We start from the raw sequence: 22,468 nt of genomic DNA, 5'->3' as shown, positions 1-22,468 counted from the left end.
TGGGAGCGCCCCATTCCCTTCACCATCCTTGTGCCACTCTGCTTCCTGCCTGGCTCCAGCATTTTCAATTCTCATTCCACATCTCCCTGTTCCCGGTGACTGTCCATGAGTTACTGTGCTGGCACAGCCCTGGTGCCTCCACCCAGAACCACTAACTGGAGTCACAAGATGCACCAGGATAAATGAGCTGTGAGCAGGACCATCTGTTCACCCATGAGGAGGGCCCCCCACCACTGCTAGCCACGCCCCCTCCCCCCCAGCTGGATTTTCTGTCCTCACTGCTGCTCTAGTGTGAGGAGGGCCAAGGCCCTGGGATGGGCATTCTGAACTTTCCATCTCAGCTGAACCCAGAAGGGTCCTCTCTATCCAGGCCTTTGCCAGGGAGAGGAGGGGCTTCCCAAGGGTGGACATCATCTGTCCCCCACCAGGAGATCAAGGGCAAGATTTCTCCCACTTCTGAACTCAGGGCCCAGCATCCTCACGTGCAAACTGCCACCCATTTTGGGAGCAGTGGAGCTATGTGGCTCTGACCCTTGTGGAACCTATGGGGGAATTTTCAGCTTAAAATGTCTCTGTGTCCCTGGTCCTACCACTGCCATAAGGTAGGGGAGCAGGGAGCAGTGGAAAGATGGGTTGAACCAGATCCTGGGGTTGGAGGATTGTCACTGGTTTTCCCCAGCTTGTTTTTAGAGTTTTTGTTCCTGTAATGATGGAAGCAAGGATCAGTGAAGGAAATAAGGATGAAGGTGGGCTTGTACCCCCGTCACCTCCACTACACTGCTCCCTTCTAGACACCAGAGCCCACACCAAGCACAGAGCAGACAGAAGCCATTTCTCTTAGGAGGAAACATCGGTGTTTTGGGTTACAGTAAATATCTTGGATGCATAACATGAGAAAAATCATTTTCCTCTATATAGATTATTTTTTTCTTGGACATATGTTTTCCTACTAAGACAACCTGGAGAGAAATTTCCCTGTTGTCCAGTCAAGACACCTCTCTGAAGAATACTATGCCTTGAACAGTAATATTGTTGGCCTGGTGCCCTGGACACTGTTGGGCCACACTGGGAGGGGCTGACTGGGGACACAGCCTTGATGGGGAAGGAGGGGTGGGGATGCCTCTGGCCCTGCTGCTCACTGTTGAGCTGTCCAGTTTCAGGCACACTGTGGAAAGGGTGAGGGTGCAGCCTTTGTTGACTTAAAGATGTTTACAACCTTGAGGAGCTTGAGGGGGAGGCTCCACCTGTGCCACACCTTAAGCCTTGTACTGTGCATCTCCAGGTCCTGCAGAGTGTGTGGATTGGGGAAAAACTTCTGGATAGTGCTCACACAGGTTTTCTGACTCCTGGAGGATGCTGGATTTCTGGTTTTCTTGGGGGTGTGAGTCGTGGAAAAGACACCGTTTACAATGAGCCAGGACCGGCGCACTCTCAGAGGGATCAGCCCCTCACCGATCTGCCACATCTTCACATCCAAATGTGGTTTCAGCATGACTTCTAGACATGTCTTATCTCTGCTTCCGAATGAGTCATTTCTTGTGTCACTGTCTATGGGCCACATCAGGTTTCTCTCTGACTCCTCAGAGACTGTCTCCAGAATCTTCACTGGGGGAGCTTCCTAGGTCCCTGGAGAGATCTTTGGGTACCTTGCATAGAATATGCCCCAAATTCTTGCCTGAGTCCCTCATTAGCTGGAACTTCATCTTCTGCACATCCTTGCTGCATTCATCTGTAGGCACAGATGACTGTGAGAGCCCGGGTTTGTCCTTTACCTGAGGTGAATGAGCTAAGTCACACTGAGGCTGTGTGAGTTCTTGAGACTCCTGGATCCTGCAGGGCAGGTCCCACTGGTGATGAATGTGCCACTTTCAAATGTGTTGCTCTAGTTTTTCCCAGTCCTCAGAGCTGATTGAAAAATTCTCATGAAGAGTGGTAGCAGCACCCTTGCCTTGGCAAAGGTTGGGAGTGGAGGGAAAGTAACCCTTCTGAGGGCTTTGGACTGCTGAGGGAACAGTCCGCCCATGTTCTAGGTGTTTCTTTGACAAGGGCCTTCCTGGGTGTTGAATTTCATCTGAGATGAGTGACTGTGGGTTATGGGATGTAGAACAGGATGATCCACAGCCCCTATTGAGGAGCAGAGAAGGTGCTAACAGGATGGGGGGAGAGGATTGCAGGTGGGTCCAAGTCTGGGCCTGACCCAGAGCTGGGGCCTGGGATTGGGGCTCCAGACAGGATGGGGCCTGGGCCAGGGAAAGCAGCAGGGACATTTGATCCTGTGTGTGAACTGGGCAAACAGGTGAGGTTCTGTTGAATAAGAAGGTGGGAAGGTGTGGAACGGGAGGGTTCTGAGAGACCCAGGCAGCAGCTGTTATGGATTCACTGTGCAGAGAGGGCAGACCCCAGAAAAGCTGGGTCCATTTCTGCCAAAAGTAGGTCCCCAGGATCTTGGGATATGAGAGTTGCTGAGGACCGAGCTGCCGTTCTGGCTTCTCTTTTGTGTCCCACCAGGGTTGCGGGGTTGTGGCAGGATCTGGGGTACATGGTGGGGAAAGGGAAAGTGCAAGTGGCCGGGGTGAAAGTCTTCCCAGGGGAAGCAGGTGCTCTGGGGTTTGAGAGTTGGTAAAGGGTGTGGGTGAACACACAAAATCGGAGGAGGTTGCTGATGGGCCTGGTGATGGAGAGGAGGCCGGAGGAGAAAGGTGCAGAATGAGAGGAGAGGGGGCAGCCTCTACCAGGGAAGGAGCAGAAGGGTCTGCTTTCTCCCCATCTGGCTGTGGGGCCATGACAGGTGTTCTTGTACACACATCAGCAGGGTGGTGTTAGTATACAGGCTGTTGAGAGCATCCTAGGCCAGGGAACAGCCTCTGCAAGCTGTAATAAATAGGAGTTGTAACTGTAGCTAGGGGCTGGGGTGAGCTCAGTTGGGCCCTGGCCCTTCCACTGCCCCATACCCCAACTCTAGTTTTCCTACTACTCCTCACCCCAGGGTCTTAACATCCCCCACTCCCAGGATCTTCCCCTCCCAGGTTACACCAGTGCTGCTTTGTGACATCACAGGTTTTAGAAGGAAAGAAGAAAGGACAAAGTTCTTTACCTTTTCAAAAGGGAAATTAGCTTCTTATCCAACTTCCGGTAAATCTGGTAGTCTGCAAAAGGTGGGAAGTGGGAAACTGGGTTATAAAGGATGAAGGGTAAGGGAGGGATTGGGATTTTACAGAAGGCTGAAGAGAATGTCCCCTTAGAGGACACCATTGGAGGTCTGACTCCAGAGCCCAAGCATTGGTGTCCAATGCCCTCTGGCCCTGGCTGACAGTGGTTACATAGTACACAGATGGGCAGCACTTTATCAGTACAAAGTGCTTCCACATCCTTCAACATCCACGGTCCTCACAACTATGCTGTGCTGGATGGATGGGGTCATCTCACAAAGGAATCAGCCTCTGCCAATTTTAACAGCTGGGCCTCAGTTGGACTTGGAGGTCCCATTTCCAAATCCAGGTTGTACTGCTCCTCTGCTGCCTGCACTGCCCCCTACTGAACAAAACCCTTCTTCCCAGCTCAGCTTCATTCTGAGCAGGGAGCCTAAGAAGCATCCCCCCTGCTGACTGCCATTCCTGGAGCCCCTCCCTCAGGGCTCCGCAGCTGACAACCTTGGAGCCCCAGTGTTGGCCCCTGAGGGGTAAGCAAGGTCATGTTAATTCTGGGACTGCAGGACTGAAAGGCAGAGCCTTACCTAGGTGAGCACCTGTCCTCTTCCTACTCCTGCGCTTCCACCTCATCAGCACTGGATGCTGAGAAAGAAGGAAAACAGTGAGAGGCCCAGGTTGGATTCTCCTGTCTCAGTCAAGCTGCAGACATTCAGTACTCACGAATATTATGCTACTCAACAATGAATTAAGGAACCTGTGTTTTTTCTTTCCTTTTACTCATTTTTTAAATTACAGTATTTTTTTCTGTCCTTCTTGTAGAAACACAGCAACTTTCTAACATGAGATCCCGTATAAGAACTCACTTCTACACATGCATCTCACCTGCTAGAGACCAGAGGCAGCTGTAGCCCGGGATGGGGCTGGACTCAGGCCCTCAGCATAGCCTGATTCAGCCCAACACAGAGCAAAGGCTGGGCCCTGAGACACCTGCCATGAGACTGGGACAATGAACCAGTGCTCAGGGCCTGGCCCTCCCCAAAGATCCCCAACTCTCAGGAATCCAGTCCTCATCCACTGAGTTACTGTGTTCTCCTTTACTCTGGCCAGCAAACTACCCAGAGATCTGAGATTGCCAGACAGATGTCCTGGGGCCCACTTCCCCTGTCCTGCCCTGCCTGTCCCAGAGGAAGGATATTGTGTTCTTTTCTAAGTTTTCCCTCTCACCAATCTGTCTACTTGACTCGGAAAAGTGGAAACTGTGGTAAAAGGAGAGAGAATCATTCTCTGCTGGCTCTGGGCTGAGAGTTTCTTACCTTTCTGAGGTTTCTAGTTTTCCTCCCTGGCTGTAAGGTTGATTTACCCTGGAGCCAGGGCAGTAACAAAAGGAAGAGCCCCACTCCACCCACAAAGGTGAGGATCATATCCATCGCAAAGGTAGTGTGGCTGGGGCTCAGCCATGTGGCAATAAGGCTTTTCAGAGGAACGAGAAGATTCTCCATTATCTGAATCACAGTGTAGCTCTCAGGCAACTGAGCCCTGAGAGTTCTCTCCAGGGGTAGGGAGGAGGGCCCAGGCCTGCATCACAGAGCTGAGTCCTCCTCATCACAAAGGGCTCCTGGGGTGGGGGAGGGGTGAGGAGAAGAGGCTCAGCCACAGCCCCGCCCCTCCCCAGGCTCCAGGACAGTGGGTGCTGCAGCCTCCTGGGCCTTCGGGACCCCTCCTTCTGCCTCCACCTCCCCAACCTATCAGAGATAGACCATAGTCTATTTTCTATTTGTTCCTCCTGGAACACAGGTATTACCTGGCTCTTTTATCCAGTCGAGATCCTGGCTGATGCTAACACATCAATGATATTTTTAAAAGTTCATAACATTTATAATTCTTAAACTGCACAAAGTGGTCTTAAGAATCACCATATGCATACACACAGAGAGATACATATAATCCCTATATCCTTTCACAAGCCAATCTAATATTTTTAATAAAACAATGTAATATTCAGTTCCATCATTTTCTCATTAGTATCAGGAAAAGGCCAAACAAAACTACAATGAGATACTATCTCACCCTAGTTTAAATGGCTATAGTTATTTCTTTTAAAAAATGCTAACAACGATGTGGAGAAGGGAAACTCTCATACAGCACTGATGGGAACGTGAATTAGTGCAGGCATTGTGGAGAGCAGCATGGAGGTTCCTCATAAAACTAAAAATAGGTTTACTATGTGATCCAGGTATTCCACTTCTAGGAATATATCCAAAGGAGATGCAGTCAGCACACCAAAGGGATATCTGTGTGCCCATGTTTATCCAGCACTACCCACAATAGCTAAGATGTTAAATCATCCTAGGTGCTCATCAACTGATGAATGGAAAAAGTGAGGAATACGTACACTATTCAGGTATAAAGAAGAATGAGACCCTGTTGTTTGCACCAAGGATGGAGCTGACGGTTATGTTACATGAAATAAGGCAGATGCAGAAAGACAAGTACTACTAAGTTCTCTCTCATATGGAAGTTTAAGAAAAGTGAACCTGAATGTAGGGGCGTGGTTGTTAGAGGTTGAAAAGGGGTAAGTGGATGAAAAGAATGTAAGAATGTGGATGTGATCAGTGAGTGCTGTATATGTGCATTGAAACACCACCCTGAACCCTGTTAATATGTACAATTAATATTTTTAATAAAAGAACTTTGAGTCTTACAAAAAAAAAAGATAATATTGTACAAGAAAGGGAAAAATCAGGTTTACCTGCAGATGATATGATCTCATAGAAGACTCAAAAATTCTACTAAAAGATTTCTACAGTTAATAACTAAATTTAGCAAGGTAGCAGAATATAAAATCAACTTGCAAACATCAAGAATATTCCTGTACAACAATAATGAACTTGCTGAGAAAGAAATTAGGAAAACAATACTATTCTCAATAGCATCAAGAAAAATTAAATACTTAAGAATTAACCTAACTAAGGAGATGAAAGATATCTACAGCCAAAATTATAGAGCTTTGATAAAGGAAATCAAAGAGGATATCAGAAAATGGAAAGATATCCCCTGTTCCTGCATAAGCAGAACCAATATTGTTAAAAAGGCTGTATTACTAAAACTGATGTAAAATGCAATCTTAATCAAAAAATCAATAGTGTTTCTCACATAACTGGAAAAAATGATCCTAAAATTCATATGGAACAAGAAGAGACCAAGAATGGCAAAAGCAATTCTAGAGCAAAGCAAGAGGGATCATAATATGTGACTTCAAGTTATATTACAAAATTACAGTGATTAAAAACAGTATAATTTTGGCACAAAAATAGACATGTGGATCAATGGAACAGAATAGAGGATGTAGAAACAATGCCAGACACATTCAGTCAGCTGATCTTTGACAAAGGGGCCAAAAACATATGCTAGAGGAAAGGTAGATTATTTAGTAAATGGTGCTGGGTAAACTGGCTGCCTGCATGCAGATGTTTGAAGCTAGACCCATATCTCTCACCATGCATTAAATTTAAATAAAAATGAATTAAAGATCTAAATATTAAAACAGAAACATTTAACTTGCTGAAAGGTAAGGTAGATAAAACTCTTGAAATCATAGCCATAGGCAAGGACTTTCTGAATAGAACTCCAATTGCACAAGAAATAACATTAAGAGTCAACAAATGGGATTATATCAAACTAAAGTTTCTGCACAGTAAAGGAGACCACCAACAAAGTGAAGAAACAACTTACAAAATGGGAAAAAATTTTTACCATTATACCTTGGACAGAAGACTGATATCTAGAATATATAAAGAACTAAAAAAATTAGAGCCCCCCAAAATAAAAGAATCAATTAAAAATAGGCTACTGAAATGAATAGATATTTCTCAGAAGAAGAAACACAAATGACCAATAAATATCTGGAAAAAATGTTCAAAATCTCTGTGCTATTAGAGAAATGCAAATTAAAATAATAATGAGATTTCATCTTACCCCAAAAATGATGTCAATAGTCAAAAAATCAAGTAATAACAAATGCTGGCAAGGCAGGAATGAAAAAAGGAACTCTCCTACATTGCTGGTGGGAATGTAAACTAGTACACCCATTATTGAAATCAGCATGGAGGTTCCTCAATAAAACTAAAAATAGAAATTCCATTTACCCACCTATTCCCCTACTAGGCATCTTGTCAAAAGAGTTAAAGATATCATATTATAGTGATATATGCATACCCATGTTTACAGCAGCACAATTCATAATAGCTAAATCTTGGAAGCAACTTGCATGTCTATCAGCTGACAAATGGATGAAGAACAGGTTGTCAATACATGATGGAATACTACTCAGTTATAAAGAAGGATAAACTCGACTCATTTGTAGGAAAATAGATGCACTTTGAAGACACAGTATAAAATGAAATAAATCAGCCACACAAGCTTAAATACCATATGGTTTCCCTCATATGAGAAATCCAAAGCATAAATACAGTAAAAATTAAAATAAAAGGTAAAAGGTAAAGATGGGGAAATAGATCTTCTGCAAGTAGAAAGGGGCCAAAAGATGGAGGGTGGGGGGAAGGGAAAGGGACATGAAGAGAACTAAGACACATCATGCACAGCACCAACTACTCACAATGAATGTAATCCTTATGTGTCACAAACATGAACTGAAAAATGAAAATGGAGGAAGAGGATCTAGAGATGGAGGAAGGAGGAGGGGGAAAGGGAAATAAAGAGAATCAAGGTATATTAGGTATATGTACCCACTCCCTAAGATAACATTCATGTTTACATAAAGATTATGTACTATAAACGTATTAATACAAAAAAAATTTAAGATAGTTCGTGAACTTGTTCCCTGTTGAACATAACATTGCTAAAATAAAAAAAAATTATCACTTTAGAAGGCAGATAGCTCCATGGATGCTAACAGGCTTGCAGGTTTTAATAGAAAAGAGATTTAATCTTTTTGAAAAATGGACAGAATAGATAACCCAAGGTAGGAATTGAGAGGAAAAATTAACTGTTATGATAGCTAATTAAAGATATTTTTACTTATTCATTTATTTCTATCTTTTCATTTCATTTCTATCCTTTCACTTTTATTCACTCATAATTTTAATATCCAGAAGAGACTTGAGGCCTTTTCCAGAGACAAGTTTACCACTCATGACCTCTTAGGTCCACTTTAAAACAGTCCTTGGCGTTATATGATCACTGTGGCACACAAAGCCTTCCTATGCAGGTTCCAGAAAGGCACTGTGCTGAAGAATGCTGAGGGGTGCAGCAGCAGGTACAGGCCTGTGAGGACTACTGATTTTCTGCCCACAGTCAGATGATTTAGCAAACACCTCTAGTAACTCAATGCTGGTTATATGGAGACCACATATTTTTAAGATAGTACTCCAAATTAATGTTAATTAGAAAATATATAGTAATAAATGTTGATCTCTTACCACACTCTCAAAACAGTCCTTTCTTTCAGTACTGATTATTGAATCCAGGGCCTCATACATGCTAAGCAAGCACTATACCACTAAGCTACATCCATAACCCTTTTACGTTTTCATTTTATTTTGAAACAGAGGTCTGCTAAATTGTGATCCTCCTGCTTTAGCTTCTGAACAGCTGGAATGACAGGTGTGCACCACTACAAAATGTAGGTATTTCAGCAAAACATAGATATTTCAAAGTGGGGGGCAGAGCTAGAGGAGATCCCAAGGGTTTAAAGACATAATATGTAGTGACAATCTAGACTAGGGAGTTTTCACTCTTTGCTAAATAATCTACATTAACAAGGGATTCAAACTTCCACATCATTTATTTAAAAAAAAAAAAAAAAAAAAGGAAAGGGGGATGGATCAGAGCTGGTGCTGTAGTTAAATGTTTCTGATGTGATTCAGACAGTTTTAAAGGAAGAATTTATACAACATGGTTAATGAAAACACATAATTTGCTTTCATACTACTGAACCTAATGCCTGTAGAAAGCAATGGTTAAGCTTCAAGGAATGCTATAGTTTAAGTGCTGTTTCCCTCAGAGGTAGACCTTCCCTGTCCTTTTCCAAATGGAATGTAGGGGCTCCCTAGGCTGAGGTGGCAGGGCAGTTAATAGCAGTGATATGGTCGTCTTTCCTGAGAAGTTGATGATGTACCCTGGCCAAACAGAAAGGGTGATTCTAAGAATGACAGGAAAGGGATGTATAGGAAATGGAGCCTGGGGCCGGAGTGTAGCACATTTCTGTGGCAGACCCTTCAGCGACAACCACAGCCAATGTCATGATGTGTAAGGAACAGAAGTCAGCTGACTCTGCTGACTTTCCATGGAAGCATCCCTGGGAGGTCAGAGACCAGTAACAAGAATCATCGGAGGGTCAACAAGATTTTGGTTAATAATGCACATTTAGAAATTAGTATTAATGAGTCCAGGGATGAAGCTCAGTGATAGAGCACTGTTTGTCTAGCATGCCTGAGGCCATGGGATCAATTACAAGTACCACACAAAAAAATGGGGTAACATTAATAATGTAATTTTTATATAGTTTGTAAATAACTAAGGGATAAAGAAAGAGAAACACATGCAGAGAGAGAGAACAAGATGAGTGGATTGCATGGTCCTTGGAGAAATGGGTGCCTGCCTGTGTGACTCAGACCACAGCTGTCAAGTTCAGGCTGTCCCAGCCCCATCCTAACCCCGCTAATGATTACCTGCCATCTGTTTCAGCCACGCCCATCTAAGCACCAATGACTGATTCAGCCCAGCAGAATTAGAAGCTTTGCCTCTGCCCATTTGCCAGTGGGGTCTGGAAAGTGCCCAGAGCTGTCTTAAGTCATTGAGCCTGGAGGTCAACAGAATTCTCTGTGCCAGAAAGAATATTATATTTTGGGCTCCCTAACTCACCCTCCTGTCACAGCCAGCTTGTCTAACTGACCCATCCGTTCAAATATGCAATGCTTGGTTTCCCTTGCAAGTGTCCTCCCCACTGTAGGGAACAGGATCTACCTCTGATCATCAGCCAGCCAACTCAGACATTGAACCTTCCTCATCTACTGAGGTGGGTAGAGAGGAGAGGGATGATGCGAGAAATTTAATGCCCAACTCAGAAGCAACCAAGGGCAATTGTGCATTAGGAATTTAACTAAGTACATTATGAAAGAACGCGAGAAAGGGCTCAGGGTGAGGACCCAGTGCAGCTGGAAGTCCCCTCTCCCTCCCTGCGCTCCATACACCTCCACCCCACCTCTGGCTCCTGGCTCTACTGCTACCTGGTTCCACACTACAGAGTCACAGAGGGTCATAAAGGCCATTGTCCTGAGCTCCACAAGATAGAGCAGAAGTGAGCAATAGAAAGAGGGCCTCTCTCAGGCTCCTTGATGAAAACTGAAGCCCAGTGGAAAAGTGAAGAGAATCTCGGCAATAAAGGCACACCAGACCACCGTACTTGGTAAGTTGGAGGGATCATCACCTCCCATGGGAACCTGGACTATCTTCAGGGGAAGGGAAACTGGAACCGGCAGTAGAACCTGGCAGAGTCCAATCCTGCAGGAGGACAGGGAGTTCACCTTGGGACTTGCAGCCAGAAATCTGCCTGAATGTCACAGGTCTGCTACTGGATTGCTGAGACTCATTGACTTATATCTGCACACTGCTGCCTACATTGTCTATTGTGACAGCAGAGACATAACCTGTAGGAGGCCCCTCATTTTTATTTTTCATTACTTGCAAAAAAAAATTTTTCTCCTATTTTTAATTCTTAATTTTTATTTTTTTCTACTCTTTTCAAATTTGTATTTTTTTCTTCTTTTTTGCTTTTCTTTCTTTCCTCTTTTTCTCTCTCTCTCTCTCTCTCTCTCTCTCTCTCTCTCTCTCTCTCTCTCTCTCTCTCTGTCATGCATTCTCTCGCTATACCACATTGCTCTTCATCTCCCTATTTGTTCCTTTCCGGACTGAATTCAGATTTTTCCTTTTCTTCTCTTTTTCCTTCTCTCAATTATCATTAGGTTTGTTTTTTTTGTTTTTTTTTTTTGGTACCGGGGATCAAACTCAGATCCTTGCGCTTGTGAGGCAGGTGCTGGAACCACTGAGCTAAATCCCTGGCCCTCGATTATCATTAGTTTTAAAGGAAAGTAAATACAGTATCTAACCTCCCTATTGCTGTTAGGTGAATCTGTTCACATCTTTGTTCTTTCATTCTGCCTTTTCCTCTTGCCTTCAATAGTGTCTTAGAGTTTGTGTGATCTTCCTGTGTCTTCTGGCCTCACTGCTAACTTTTCCTGATCCTTCTACCTATCTGTCCCTCCCTCCCCAACTCCTTCTAAGCCCCCATCCCAAAGAGTAAAGTTGCTATATTGAGTTTATTCACTATAAACATATGTTGGGTTGGTCCTTGATATTGATTTAATTCACACAGTTCAAGGTGATAGATTAATAACTACTACAAATTGTCATTTTCTAAGCTGTGCTTGATGCTATGGTGTTGCTAATTGTATCACTTGGGCTAAGATGTTGTGAGTGCCTTCCTGGTATAATGAAAATGAGATAGCCTCAGAGTCATTAGAGACTCAAAATCTAAAGACCAGCTATATCTGGAAGACACCTCTGAAGAGCAATCATTCCACAAGGGTTCTAAACACAAGCAACAAGGATACTTACAATAAGTAATTTTGAAGTATCAACCTAGGAATTAAACCAAAGACAGTACCAAAAACAAAAATGAGAAGACATTTAAGCAAGTCACAAGCTCAGGCTTCCACCCCACAAAAGGCAAGTCCTGGGGGAAACGAGGTGGAAAAATATGATAATCAACAACCTGGACACCCTGAACTGATAGCACAGGAAGTAACAAAACAGATGAATGAGACTCTAGAAAAATTCAAAACAGGCATAATCTCCCAGATAACTACAGAGATGGTGAGCAGAGTGAAAGACATGATTAGAGGCTCTAGAACAGAAACAGATTTTTTAAAATAGATGAGCACAGAACCATGCTGGAAGCCAGGAATGCCCAGCATAAGAAAGAAACAGAAACAATAATCGCCCAACATAAGAAAGAAATGGAATCCAAGAAACAGATTCAAACAGATATCCAGGAGACTAAAAACTCCATTGAAAGCATTCACAGTAGATTAAGGGAATGTGTAGAGTATCAGATATAGAAGACAGGATTGTGGTTAAGGACCATGAAAATAGAGATTTCTTAAAAATAGTAAGGGGCCATGAGAAATCAATCCAGCAGCTGCTAGATGATACAAAGAGGAATAACGTAAGACTGATAGGAGTCCAAGAAAAAACAGGAGAAAGTGCAGTTGACATAAAAAACTGTTCACAGAAGTAATAGTAGAAAACTTCCCAGATAGAGATGGAGAATTGGACATGCAGATAAGCGAGGCATATAGGACTCCACCTAGCCATGATCAAAAAAAATCTACACCTAGACATATAATAGTCAAGATCCCAGAAAACCAACAGAAGAACAAAATCCTACAAGCAGTTAAAGAAAAGAAATAAATCACCTATAAAGGAAAGCCCATCAGAATCACAGCAGACTTCTCAACACAAACCCTCAAGTCAAGGAGAGCATGGAGTGAAGTATTCCAAGCCCTAAAAGAAAATAACTTCCAACCTAGACTGTTGTATCCTGAAAAATTATCTTTCAAAATCGATGGAGAAATTAGATACTACCATGATAAAGAACACATGAAAAAATTCATGAACACTAAACCAGCACTCCAGATAATTCTAAACAATATCCTAGAAAAAGACAACGAGGGTCACAACTCCATGAGGCCCAACAGAGTGAAGCCACCAAGCAAGGCTAGAAACTAAAGGGAAAGGGGGGAAAATAAGAAATAAAAGAGCCAACAACAGTAAAACATCACGACAAGGACGAGTCAATATCTAGCAATTATAACCATCAGAGAACGTTGCTGTGGTAGCGCACGGTCGCCATGTTAGGACGAAGGGAAGGAGGAGAAGCGCTTAAAGCGGCGGGAGCGGGCACGGGAGCGGGGTTGGACCCACGGCTGAGGCAGGCGGCAGGCTTCCACTCCCTCCTGCCTCAGTGGATCATGCCCAGGGCGGCAGCGGCAGCGGCAGCGGCAGCGCTTGCGGGGGGGGGGGGGGGGTGACTAGGCGGTGCTGGCGCAGCAGGAGACCATGCCGTTTCCAGTTACAACACAGGGATCACAACAGACGCAGCCGCCGCCGAAGCACTATGGCATCGCCTCGCCTGTCAACTTAGCAGCCCCCAAGGAGACCGACTGGGTGCTGACGCAGAAACTCATGGAGACTCTGAAGCCCTTAGGGGTTTTTGAAGAGGAAGAAGAACTGCAGCGCAGGATTTTAATTTTGGGAAAATTAAATAACCTGGTGAAAGTGTGGATACGAGAAATCAGTGAAAGCAAGAATCTTCCTCAGTCTGTAACTGAAAATGTTGGAGGAAAAATGTTTACATTTGGATCTTACAGATTAGGAGTACATACAAAAGGTGCCGATATTGATGCATTATGTGTTGCAGCGAGACACGTTGATTGAAGTGACTTTTTCACCTCATTCTATGATAAATTGAAATTACAGGAAGAAGTAAAAGATTTAAGAGCTGTTGAAGAGGCATTTGTACCAGTCATCAAATTCTGTTTTGATGGGATAGAGATTGATATTTTATTTCCAAGACTAGCACTGCAGACTATTCCCGAAGATTTGGACCTATGAGATGACAGTCTGCTTAAAAATTTAGATATAAGATGCATAAAAAGTCTTAATGGTTGCAGGGTAACCGATGAAATTTTACATCTAGTACCAAACATTGACAACTTCAGGTTAACTCTGAGAGCTATCAAACTGTGGGCCAAACGCCACAACATCTATTCCAATATATTAGGTTTCCTCGGTGGTGTTTCCTGGGCTATGCTAGTAGCAAGAACTTGCCAGCTTTATCCAAATGCAATAGCATCAACTCTTGTACATAAATTTTTCTTGGTATTTTCTAAATGGGAATGGCCAAATCCAGTGCTATTGAAACAGCCTGAAGAATGCAATCTTAATTTGCCTGTATGGGACCCAAGGGTAAACCCCAGTGATAGGTACCATCTTATGCCTATAATTACACCAGCATACCCACAACAGAACTCCACGTACAATGTGTCCGTTTCAACACGGATGGTCATGTTTGAGGAGTTTAAACAAGGTCTTGCTATCACAGATGAAATTTTGCTGAGAAGGCAGAGTGGTCCAAACTTTTTGAAGCTCCAAACTTCTTTCAAAAGTACAAGCATTATATTGTACTTCTAGCAAGTGCACCAACGGAAAAACTGCACCTAGAATGGGTGGGTTTGGTGGAATCAAAAATCCGAATCCTGGTTGGAAGCTTGGAGAAGAATGAATTTATTACATTGGCTCATGTGACTCCCCAGTCATTTCCAGCACCCAAAGAAAATCCTGACAAGGAAGAATTTCATACAATGTGGGTGATTGGGTTAGTGTTTAAAAAAACAGAAAATTCTGAAAATCTCAGTGTTGATCTCACCTATGATATTCAGTCTTTCACAGATACAGTTTATAGGCAAGCAATAAACAGCAAGATGTTTGAGGTGGATATGAAAATTGCTACAATGCATGTAAAAAGAAAGCAACTCCATCAACTACTACATCATGTGCTTCAGAAAGAGAAAAAGCACTCAACAGAAGGAGTAAAATTAACAGCTCTGAACGACAGCAGCCTTGACTTGTCTATGGACAGTGACAACAGCATGTCTGTGCCTTCACCCACCAGTGCTACGAAGACCAGTCCATTGAACAGCTCTGGCAGCTCTCAGGGCGGAAACAGTCCTGCTCCAGCTGTGACGGCAGCATCTGTGACCAACTTCCAGTCTCCTGAAAGTCTCCGTGCCACAAAAAAATTCCAGTGACAGCTCAGGGGGTACATCGAGTGAAAGCATTCCTCAAACTGCCACACAGCCAGCCAATTTGCCACCACCAAAGCCTACAGCCTCCAGAGTTGTTTCTACAACACGTCTGGTAAACCCACCACCTAGACCTTCAGGAAACGCAGCAACAAAAATACCTAATACTATAGCAGGAGTCAAGAGGACATCTTCCCCTCATAAAGAAGAGAGTCCGAGAAACCCAAAACAGAAGAGGATGAAACAAGTGAAGATGCTGTGTTGCTTTGAGTGGACATGATAAAACAGAAGCAAAGGAACAACTTGATACAGAGACAAGTACACCTCAATCAGAAACTACTCAGACAGCGGCTTCTCTGTTGGCCTCTCAGAAAACATCCAGTACAGACCTTTCTGATATCCCTGCTCTCCCTGCAAATCCTATTCTGGTTATCAAGAATTCAATAAAATTGAGATTGAATCGGTAAAAACAACCTCAGGGGTCCATAAACAATATCTGCTAATTCAACCTGTTGTCTTCAAATGCTAAAAAAGGAGAATGGAGGGTACAAGACTAGACAAGACTGAAAATTTATTAGGTTTTTTTGGTGACCTCCCTCACTGGGCTAATCAGCATTTGATCGGAAGTCCAGGTTAGTATGTGAAGCCAGGAGTACTATTATTATTGTGTTAGCAACAGTTGCATTAACTATTTAAAAAAAAAATTACTGCCTTTAAAAAAAAGAACCTCAAGCTATATTTGTATCCATAATTGACATCTGGATTTGATTTATGTTTGATGCATTGTTTGGAAAATTTGCAATACAAACTGGCATAAGAATTCCTTATTCTGATGATGCACTTTTATGTATTTTTTATTAGAAAGTAGAACTAATTTTAGATTTTTCAGCTTGATGGGTTTTCATTTTTTCCCAAAGAATTTCCTTTACCCTTAGTTTTCAAATTGGATACCATTGTGCAGGGGCGTACTGGCCTACTTACGAGAGTACATCTAGTTCAGTCCACGTGAGGTAGCGGTAGCCCGGAAAAATGAAATGTCAACTCTTGGGTGTACGTTTGACACTGAAAGAATAATTAGGAAATACTTGGTTTTGATGGGGTTATGATTAAGAAATGATATATTGGTTTTATTTATAGAATCATTTTGTAGTGCATACAAATCAGTGATCAGCCAGCAAATATATTTTTTTGAGCTTACTGAAGCTCCATATTCTTTTGCCGTCTATCTGTTATCTTTAAAACAAATGAAAAACCTTTTTGAGCCCCCTCCCCTTTTTAGATTTTTGTGTATATGCACAAGGTGGTAGGACTTACTTCACAAAAACTAAAATGCCAGTATTTTCTTAAGCCATGACGTGAAACCAGTGACCGGGTGGCTACATGGCACAGGACACTAAATTTTGGTCCCATGGCTGAAATTTTATGGTTACTAAAAGTAATGACTCTGTGAAACTGATATCTAACTTGGATGGCCATTTGATCTCTAAATCAGAGGAATTTTGTACACTCCACAGATCTCCTTTCCCTGTCTATAAATTGATTTTCAATTTTAAGCATGGGGGCAAAAAGGCATTTTCTCCAAGATTTTTAAACTAATTTTTATTTTTAACTAGTTTACCAAAATTTGTCAGCAAATTTTACATACAAAAACATTTTAAAAATCATTTCTAGCAAGCACTTAACATCTAGTCAGCTCTTTACTCCTTTTTTGTTTTGTTTTATTCCAGCAAAGGATTAGAACCACCTTTCTGTAAAGAAAATAATTTCTCATTATAAAGCAACATAACATCCATCTTCACAATGTATAAGGGATGCCAGATGTTGATAAAGTTACTGTTTCTTAATCTGGACAAAGCAAACCTAACAAGATTTCTCCAGTGAGCATGTTTTCGAATCTTCCATTGTGCTCCATTCTATCACATGTACATTTTTCACATTAAACTGCAATTACTTACGACTCTTCCCCATCCTTCTAAATTAATTTTCTGAAGTTGGAGTATAGTCTTTTCCCCTTAGGCTATGCATTAATTGAGGCTTTCTTTTCCCCATGACTTTATAATATCTAGTATGCAATATTTCTACTTCCCACATCTTTGCTCCGCACAGTCGCCTTGCCATTCCTCCCAACCACCTAGGAAGGAAAGATGGTCAACTAGCAGGTGAAGTGTACAAGGTGTCTGTGTGTGTTGTGTAGCTTCAGAGTTAGATTGAAATTGGCAGGCACAGATTTAGTCTTGTCATTTTGTTTACACGTTGGGAAAAAACTTCAGTTTATTAAACATTTCATGTAACTGCATCCAAGTTTTGCCAAGCTGTAAACTTGGACTTTCTCTGTGTAGTGACTTTTTAACTCTAGTCTCATAATCTGGAAATCAGACTGTTGCTTTCGCATGATGTATGCAGTGTCTCATGACTGGAGTTTGCTTTGTTTTATAGTATCTGTGCTCCTTGTATTTTTCAAGAGCTATTTTGTAAACAGGTGATGTATTTCTCCATTGAAAACACAATAAATTTTTTTTAAAACCCCACAATGATAACCATCAATGTAAATGGCCTCATTTAACCAATCAAGAGAAACAGACTGGCAGAATGGATTAAGAAGCAAAATCCAACAATATGCTGTACACAAGAAACACACCTAACTCAAAAAGAAATTCACAGATTGAAAGTAAAAGGATGGAAAATAGTCCTCCATGCAACAGGAATCCAGAAAAAAAGCAGGGGTAGCAATCTTATTTTCAGACAAAGTAGATTTCAAACCAAAACTAATTAAGAGAGACAAAGATGGTCACTACATCCTTGTGAAGGGAACAATCCAAGAGGAAGACATGACAGTCATAAATATATATGCGCCAAATACAAATGTCCCAAACTATACAAAAAAATATTATTGGGCATGAAAAACCAAATAAGTACTAATACAATTGTAGTGAGGGACCTCAATACCCCACTATCACAAATAGATCATCTAGACAAAAAGTCAACAATGAAATTCTAGAACTGAACCAAGCTATTGAACAAATGGACTTAATAGATGTTTACAGAGTATTCCACCCCACAAAATCGAATACACTTTCTTTTAAGCTGCACAAGGGTCATTCTCCAAAATAGACCATATGCTAGCTCATAGGCCATGTTTAAGTAAATGTAAAAGAATTGAAGTTACCCCCTGTATATTATCAGACCATAGTGCAATAAAATTGGAGATCAATAACATAAGAAGCTGCAAAACCCCCACAAACACATGGAAATTGAATAACACTCTCTTGAACAACCAATGGGTCACAGAAGAAATTAAAGAAGAAATTAGACAGTTTCTACAAGTAAATCATAATGCCAGTACAACATGCAGGAATTTATGGGACACAATGAAAGCAGTTCTATGCAGGAAATTCATAGCAGTGAATGCCCATATTAGGAAAACAGAGAGAGCTCATATAAACAACCTAATGCTGAACCTCAAGCCACTAGAAAAGGAAGAGCATGATAAACCTAAAGTTTGCACAAGAGAGGAAATTATAAAGAGCAGAGCAGAAATCAATGCAATGGAGACTAAGAGAATGATATAAAAAATCAATGAATCAAAGAGTTGGTTTTTTGGGCTGGAACAGAGGTTAGGTAGAACTCTTGAAGACATTGGTGTAGGAAAAGATTTTATGAACAAAACCCCAGTTGCCGGTGAACTAGCACAAACAATCAACAAGTGGGATCTCTTCTTCTTTTTTTTTTTTTTTTGAACACTTTTTCATGTATTTATTGACCATCTGTACTTCTGAGAAGTGTCTGTTCATTTCAGTTGCCCATTTTTTAGACTGGATCTTTTATTTTTGGGGGGGTCTTATGTTTTTGAGTTCTTTATATATTCTAGATATTAGTCCTCTGTGCAAGAAATAGCTGGCAAAAAAATTTTCCCATTTTGTTTCTTCACTCTGTTGATTGTTTCTTTTACTGTGCAGAAGCTTTTTCATTTGATGTGATCCCATTTGTTGATTCTTGGTGTTATGTCTTGTGCCACAGAGGTTCTCTCCAGAAAGCCCTTACCTGGGCCTATGTCTTCAAGAGGTGTACCTCTAAAGAAAACTTCAGGAATATGTGGTTTACTAGAGAGATCTACAAAGCATTTTGTGAGAGCCAACTTGACTCCATTTGTATAAAGTAGAGTTGGGATCTCTTCTTACTAAAAAGCTTCTGCACAGCAAGAGAAACCACCAGCAGTGTGAAGAGACAACCCAAAATGTGGGAAAAAATTTTCACCAGCGGTCCCTCAGACAAAGGTCTACTATCTTGAATCTATAAAGAACTTTAAAAAATCAGACCTCCAAAATTTAAAGACCCAATCCAAAATTGGGCATCTGAAATGAACAGACATTTCTCAGACAAAGAAGTAGAAATGGCAAATAAACATGAAAAAATGTTCAACATCACTGGTCATTCAAGAGATGCAAATGAAAATAACGTTGAGATTTCACCTCACTCCTGAAAGAATAGCTGCTATCATGAAATCAACCAATAGCAAATGCTGGCAGGGCTGTGGGGAAAGACAAACCCTGCTCCTCTGCTGGTGGGAGTGTAGACTGGTGCAACCACTGTGGAAATCAGTATGGAGATACCGCAAAGAACTAGGACTGGAAGTCCTATTTGCCCCAGCTATTCCCCTGCTCGGTATCTTTCCAACAGAATTAAAAGAATCATACCACAGTGATACATGTGCACCCATGTTCATAGCAGCACAGTTTGTAATAGCTAAAACTTGGAAACAGCCCAAATGCCTGTCAACTGGAGACTGGATAAAGAAAATGTGGGATTTTTTTATAAAATGGTGTACTACTCAGCCATAAAAAATGAGAAATTAGACACATTTATTGTTAAATGGATTCACATTGAGGCAATACTCTTAAGTGAAATAAATAGGACACACATGTAAATACCAAATAGTTTCTCTAGTGTGAGAAACTGAAAGTGTAAATAAGAATTAAAAGGATTACAACAAATAATTGATCATTTGAAATAGGCACAAAAGTTCTAAAGGAGTAGGGGAAGTGGGAGGGGAAGGGGAATGGTAAGAAGGGAAAGGAAAAATTATGAGAAAAGGAAAAAATGGAAACAAAGTCTCTGTAAATAGGGAAGGGTGGAGCTGGGGAAGGGCACACAGGTAATGGGGAAAAAACAAGAACCAAGATACATCATGTACAGGTACAAGCACACAATGATATTGTAAACGAACTGTATACCTAAAATGTAACAATAAAAGAATTTATGCAAAAAAAGAAAGAAGGCAAATACCCAGGCACAAGGAAGATCTAGAAAGTAAAAACAGTGAAAATTAGGAAAGCACAGATGAGGCCAAGAAGACTTCAGTTCAGTTGGTGGATATCTGGCTGATTTATTTGGTTACAACAAACACCAGGCTCAGAGCTATTATGAAAAAGTTTTTGTTAACCTTGTTGCCTGTGGTGGGGTCAGATCAGGAAACAGGCATGGCTGTATCCAGGGAATGGGCATCATGGGTGTGAGAAGAACTGGAAAGTGACTCCTTTTGTGGTATTAAAACAGCCACACTTTTCATTATTTATTCTTTGAATGTTAACATATTTTCTCTATCACTTTTGGCATGTCTGTCTTCTCATTGTTTGTTCAGCAGAGTGACTAATGCATGTAATGGTTAGAAAAACATATATAAAATATGCAATGCTAGGTTGATTTTTATTGCAGGTTTCATTTCTTTAAGTTTGATATAAAAGCCCATCCGTTACTAGTGAGTTAAACACAAGAAGTGCCTGACAGCCATAGTGCAGAATTGGCAGAATTCCTGTTACCAGAAAAAAAGGATTGAACCCCTTCACCAAGAGGTCTAGGTCTGGCCTGCTTCGTCCTCACCTTGTCCCTAGAGCTTACTCTGCTCCTACGTTAGTTGTCCCTGATGGTTCTAACCTTCTACAGCCTGCTCCTCAGCATCCCTCTCCTCCAGTTCTTCTCAGTTCCTCCTTTCATTGGCTGCCAATTCTTGTCCACACCCTACCTGCTGATGACCTTGCAGTGTCTGTGCACGATCTCAAGATCTCTCTGGAACCATGTGACAGTTTGGTCATCTCCATTCCTCACTGCCTAAAGCACAAATAAAACAGATGTTGTCCAAGCTCCTTTTCCAAACATACTGCTCTAGGTTTGCAGGACTCCTTGTCCTTATCTTCTTCATTCCCTGAAGAGCTTACCCCACTCTGAATTCTCTCCCAAAGCAGGACTCATTCTGTAGATCCATCCATTTACTTACTGATTTTGTGTTTGTGTGGACTTGATTATCTTTCATCTTGGTTTGTTATAATGACTTCTCCTTCCTCTCTCCAAACTGAGCACCTCAGACATATGGCATAGATGTCTCAAATCTGACTCATTACTGAGCCTACAAATGAATTTTTCCAGCCAGGCTGTTACAGCCACACAGTATGGATACTGTTTAGTGATCTGGATACCAGAAAGAGAGCCAGGATCCTCCCCAGTGTGGCACCCAGGCTCCATGAACTTCCAGGCAATGTCCACTGAATCCATTTGCCTCATCAGGGAATAGCTGAAGAATCTCTTCTTTATTTATGCAAAAATAGGAAAATATTCTCCAAGGACCCCACAGAGCATTTCTTAATTACTCCTCAAAAGAACAATGAGACAGAATAAATTTTTTCAAAAACATTTTTTACATATTAAAAAAAAACTGTTCTTTAGAACTTTCAGGTTCCATATGCTTCTCTCAAACAGAATTATGGTTGATGAAAACCAAATCTAAAACATAAGAAAGCCTGTGGTTTTTCCCAGCTCTCACCTGCTGTGATGAAGCGCCTCTCACATAACCACCCCCACCTGAACCCCACCAGGCTCAGCTGCTTGGGGAAATCTTGAGAAGCCCCATGGTCAGACTCATTCCCTTACTCCCACAGCACCAGGCCCAGCTCTGCTCTCTTTCATCGAACATGTATTCCTCTTAGTGCTTGCGTGTGTGTGTGTGTGTGTGTGTGTGTGTGTGTGTCTGAGATACTCCTGCTTTCAAAGCCTTTACTGCATAGTAGAAATGCAAGCTTTGACAATTGCTATCAGAATTGTGCTAGTAACTGTGGTAGGTTCTGTATATGCATTTCAGCACTCAATCATTTTAGCTTTTCCATAAAGTAAACATTACTCTTCACACATTAGAAACTTAAAAAAAAATAAAGGCCTGAGACAGAGCAAGGGCAAGTCACTAGCATCACCACATATCAAGTGTCAGAGATAGGTTTTGAACTCCTGTTTTCCTGATTCCAGCACCTATGAAGTTTCTCAGTCTCAAACAATCTACTTTCCCACCACCACTTCCAATGTTTCCAGTTCACATCTGTAGTATCACCACCTCATCATCCTTCAGGCTCCCCGAGATGAGACCAATTGTCCATTGGTCCTACCATATTTTCA

General features: G+C 41.8%; 2 protein-coding genes and 1 pseudogene across 2 annotated transcripts in view; 2 read left to right on the top strand and 1 right to left on the bottom strand.

Annotated features, from left to right (window-relative positions):
* Klf12 (KLF transcription factor 12) overlaps positions 1-22,468 on the top strand; it is a 663,664-nt gene that overhangs the window by 65,147 nt on the left and 576,049 nt on the right. The window lies entirely within an intron of this gene.
* On the bottom strand, positions 522-4,730 carry LOC101718190 (spermatogenesis-associated protein 31-like). The gene is given in 6 exon segments (XM_021258554.2): positions 522-1,591; positions 1,593-2,820; positions 3,095-3,146; positions 3,734-3,791; positions 4,463-4,718; positions 4,720-4,730. Coding segments are annotated over 6 exon segments (2,040 nt in total). The 3' UTR covers positions 522-1,156.
* LOC101720755 (poly(A) polymerase alpha pseudogene) lies at positions 13,272-15,921 on the top strand (annotated as a pseudogene).

This window comes from Heterocephalus glaber, unplaced genomic scaffold (assembly GCF_053883595.1).
Source record: "Heterocephalus glaber isolate CG9 unplaced genomic scaffold, H.glaber_assembly_v1.0 deba00001577, whole genome shotgun sequence".
Taxonomy (NCBI): domain Eukaryota; kingdom Metazoa; phylum Chordata; class Mammalia; order Rodentia; family Bathyergidae; genus Heterocephalus; species Heterocephalus glaber.
Note: the sequence above shows the minus strand (reverse complement) of the source record. Positions and strands in the feature narration are given on the sequence as shown.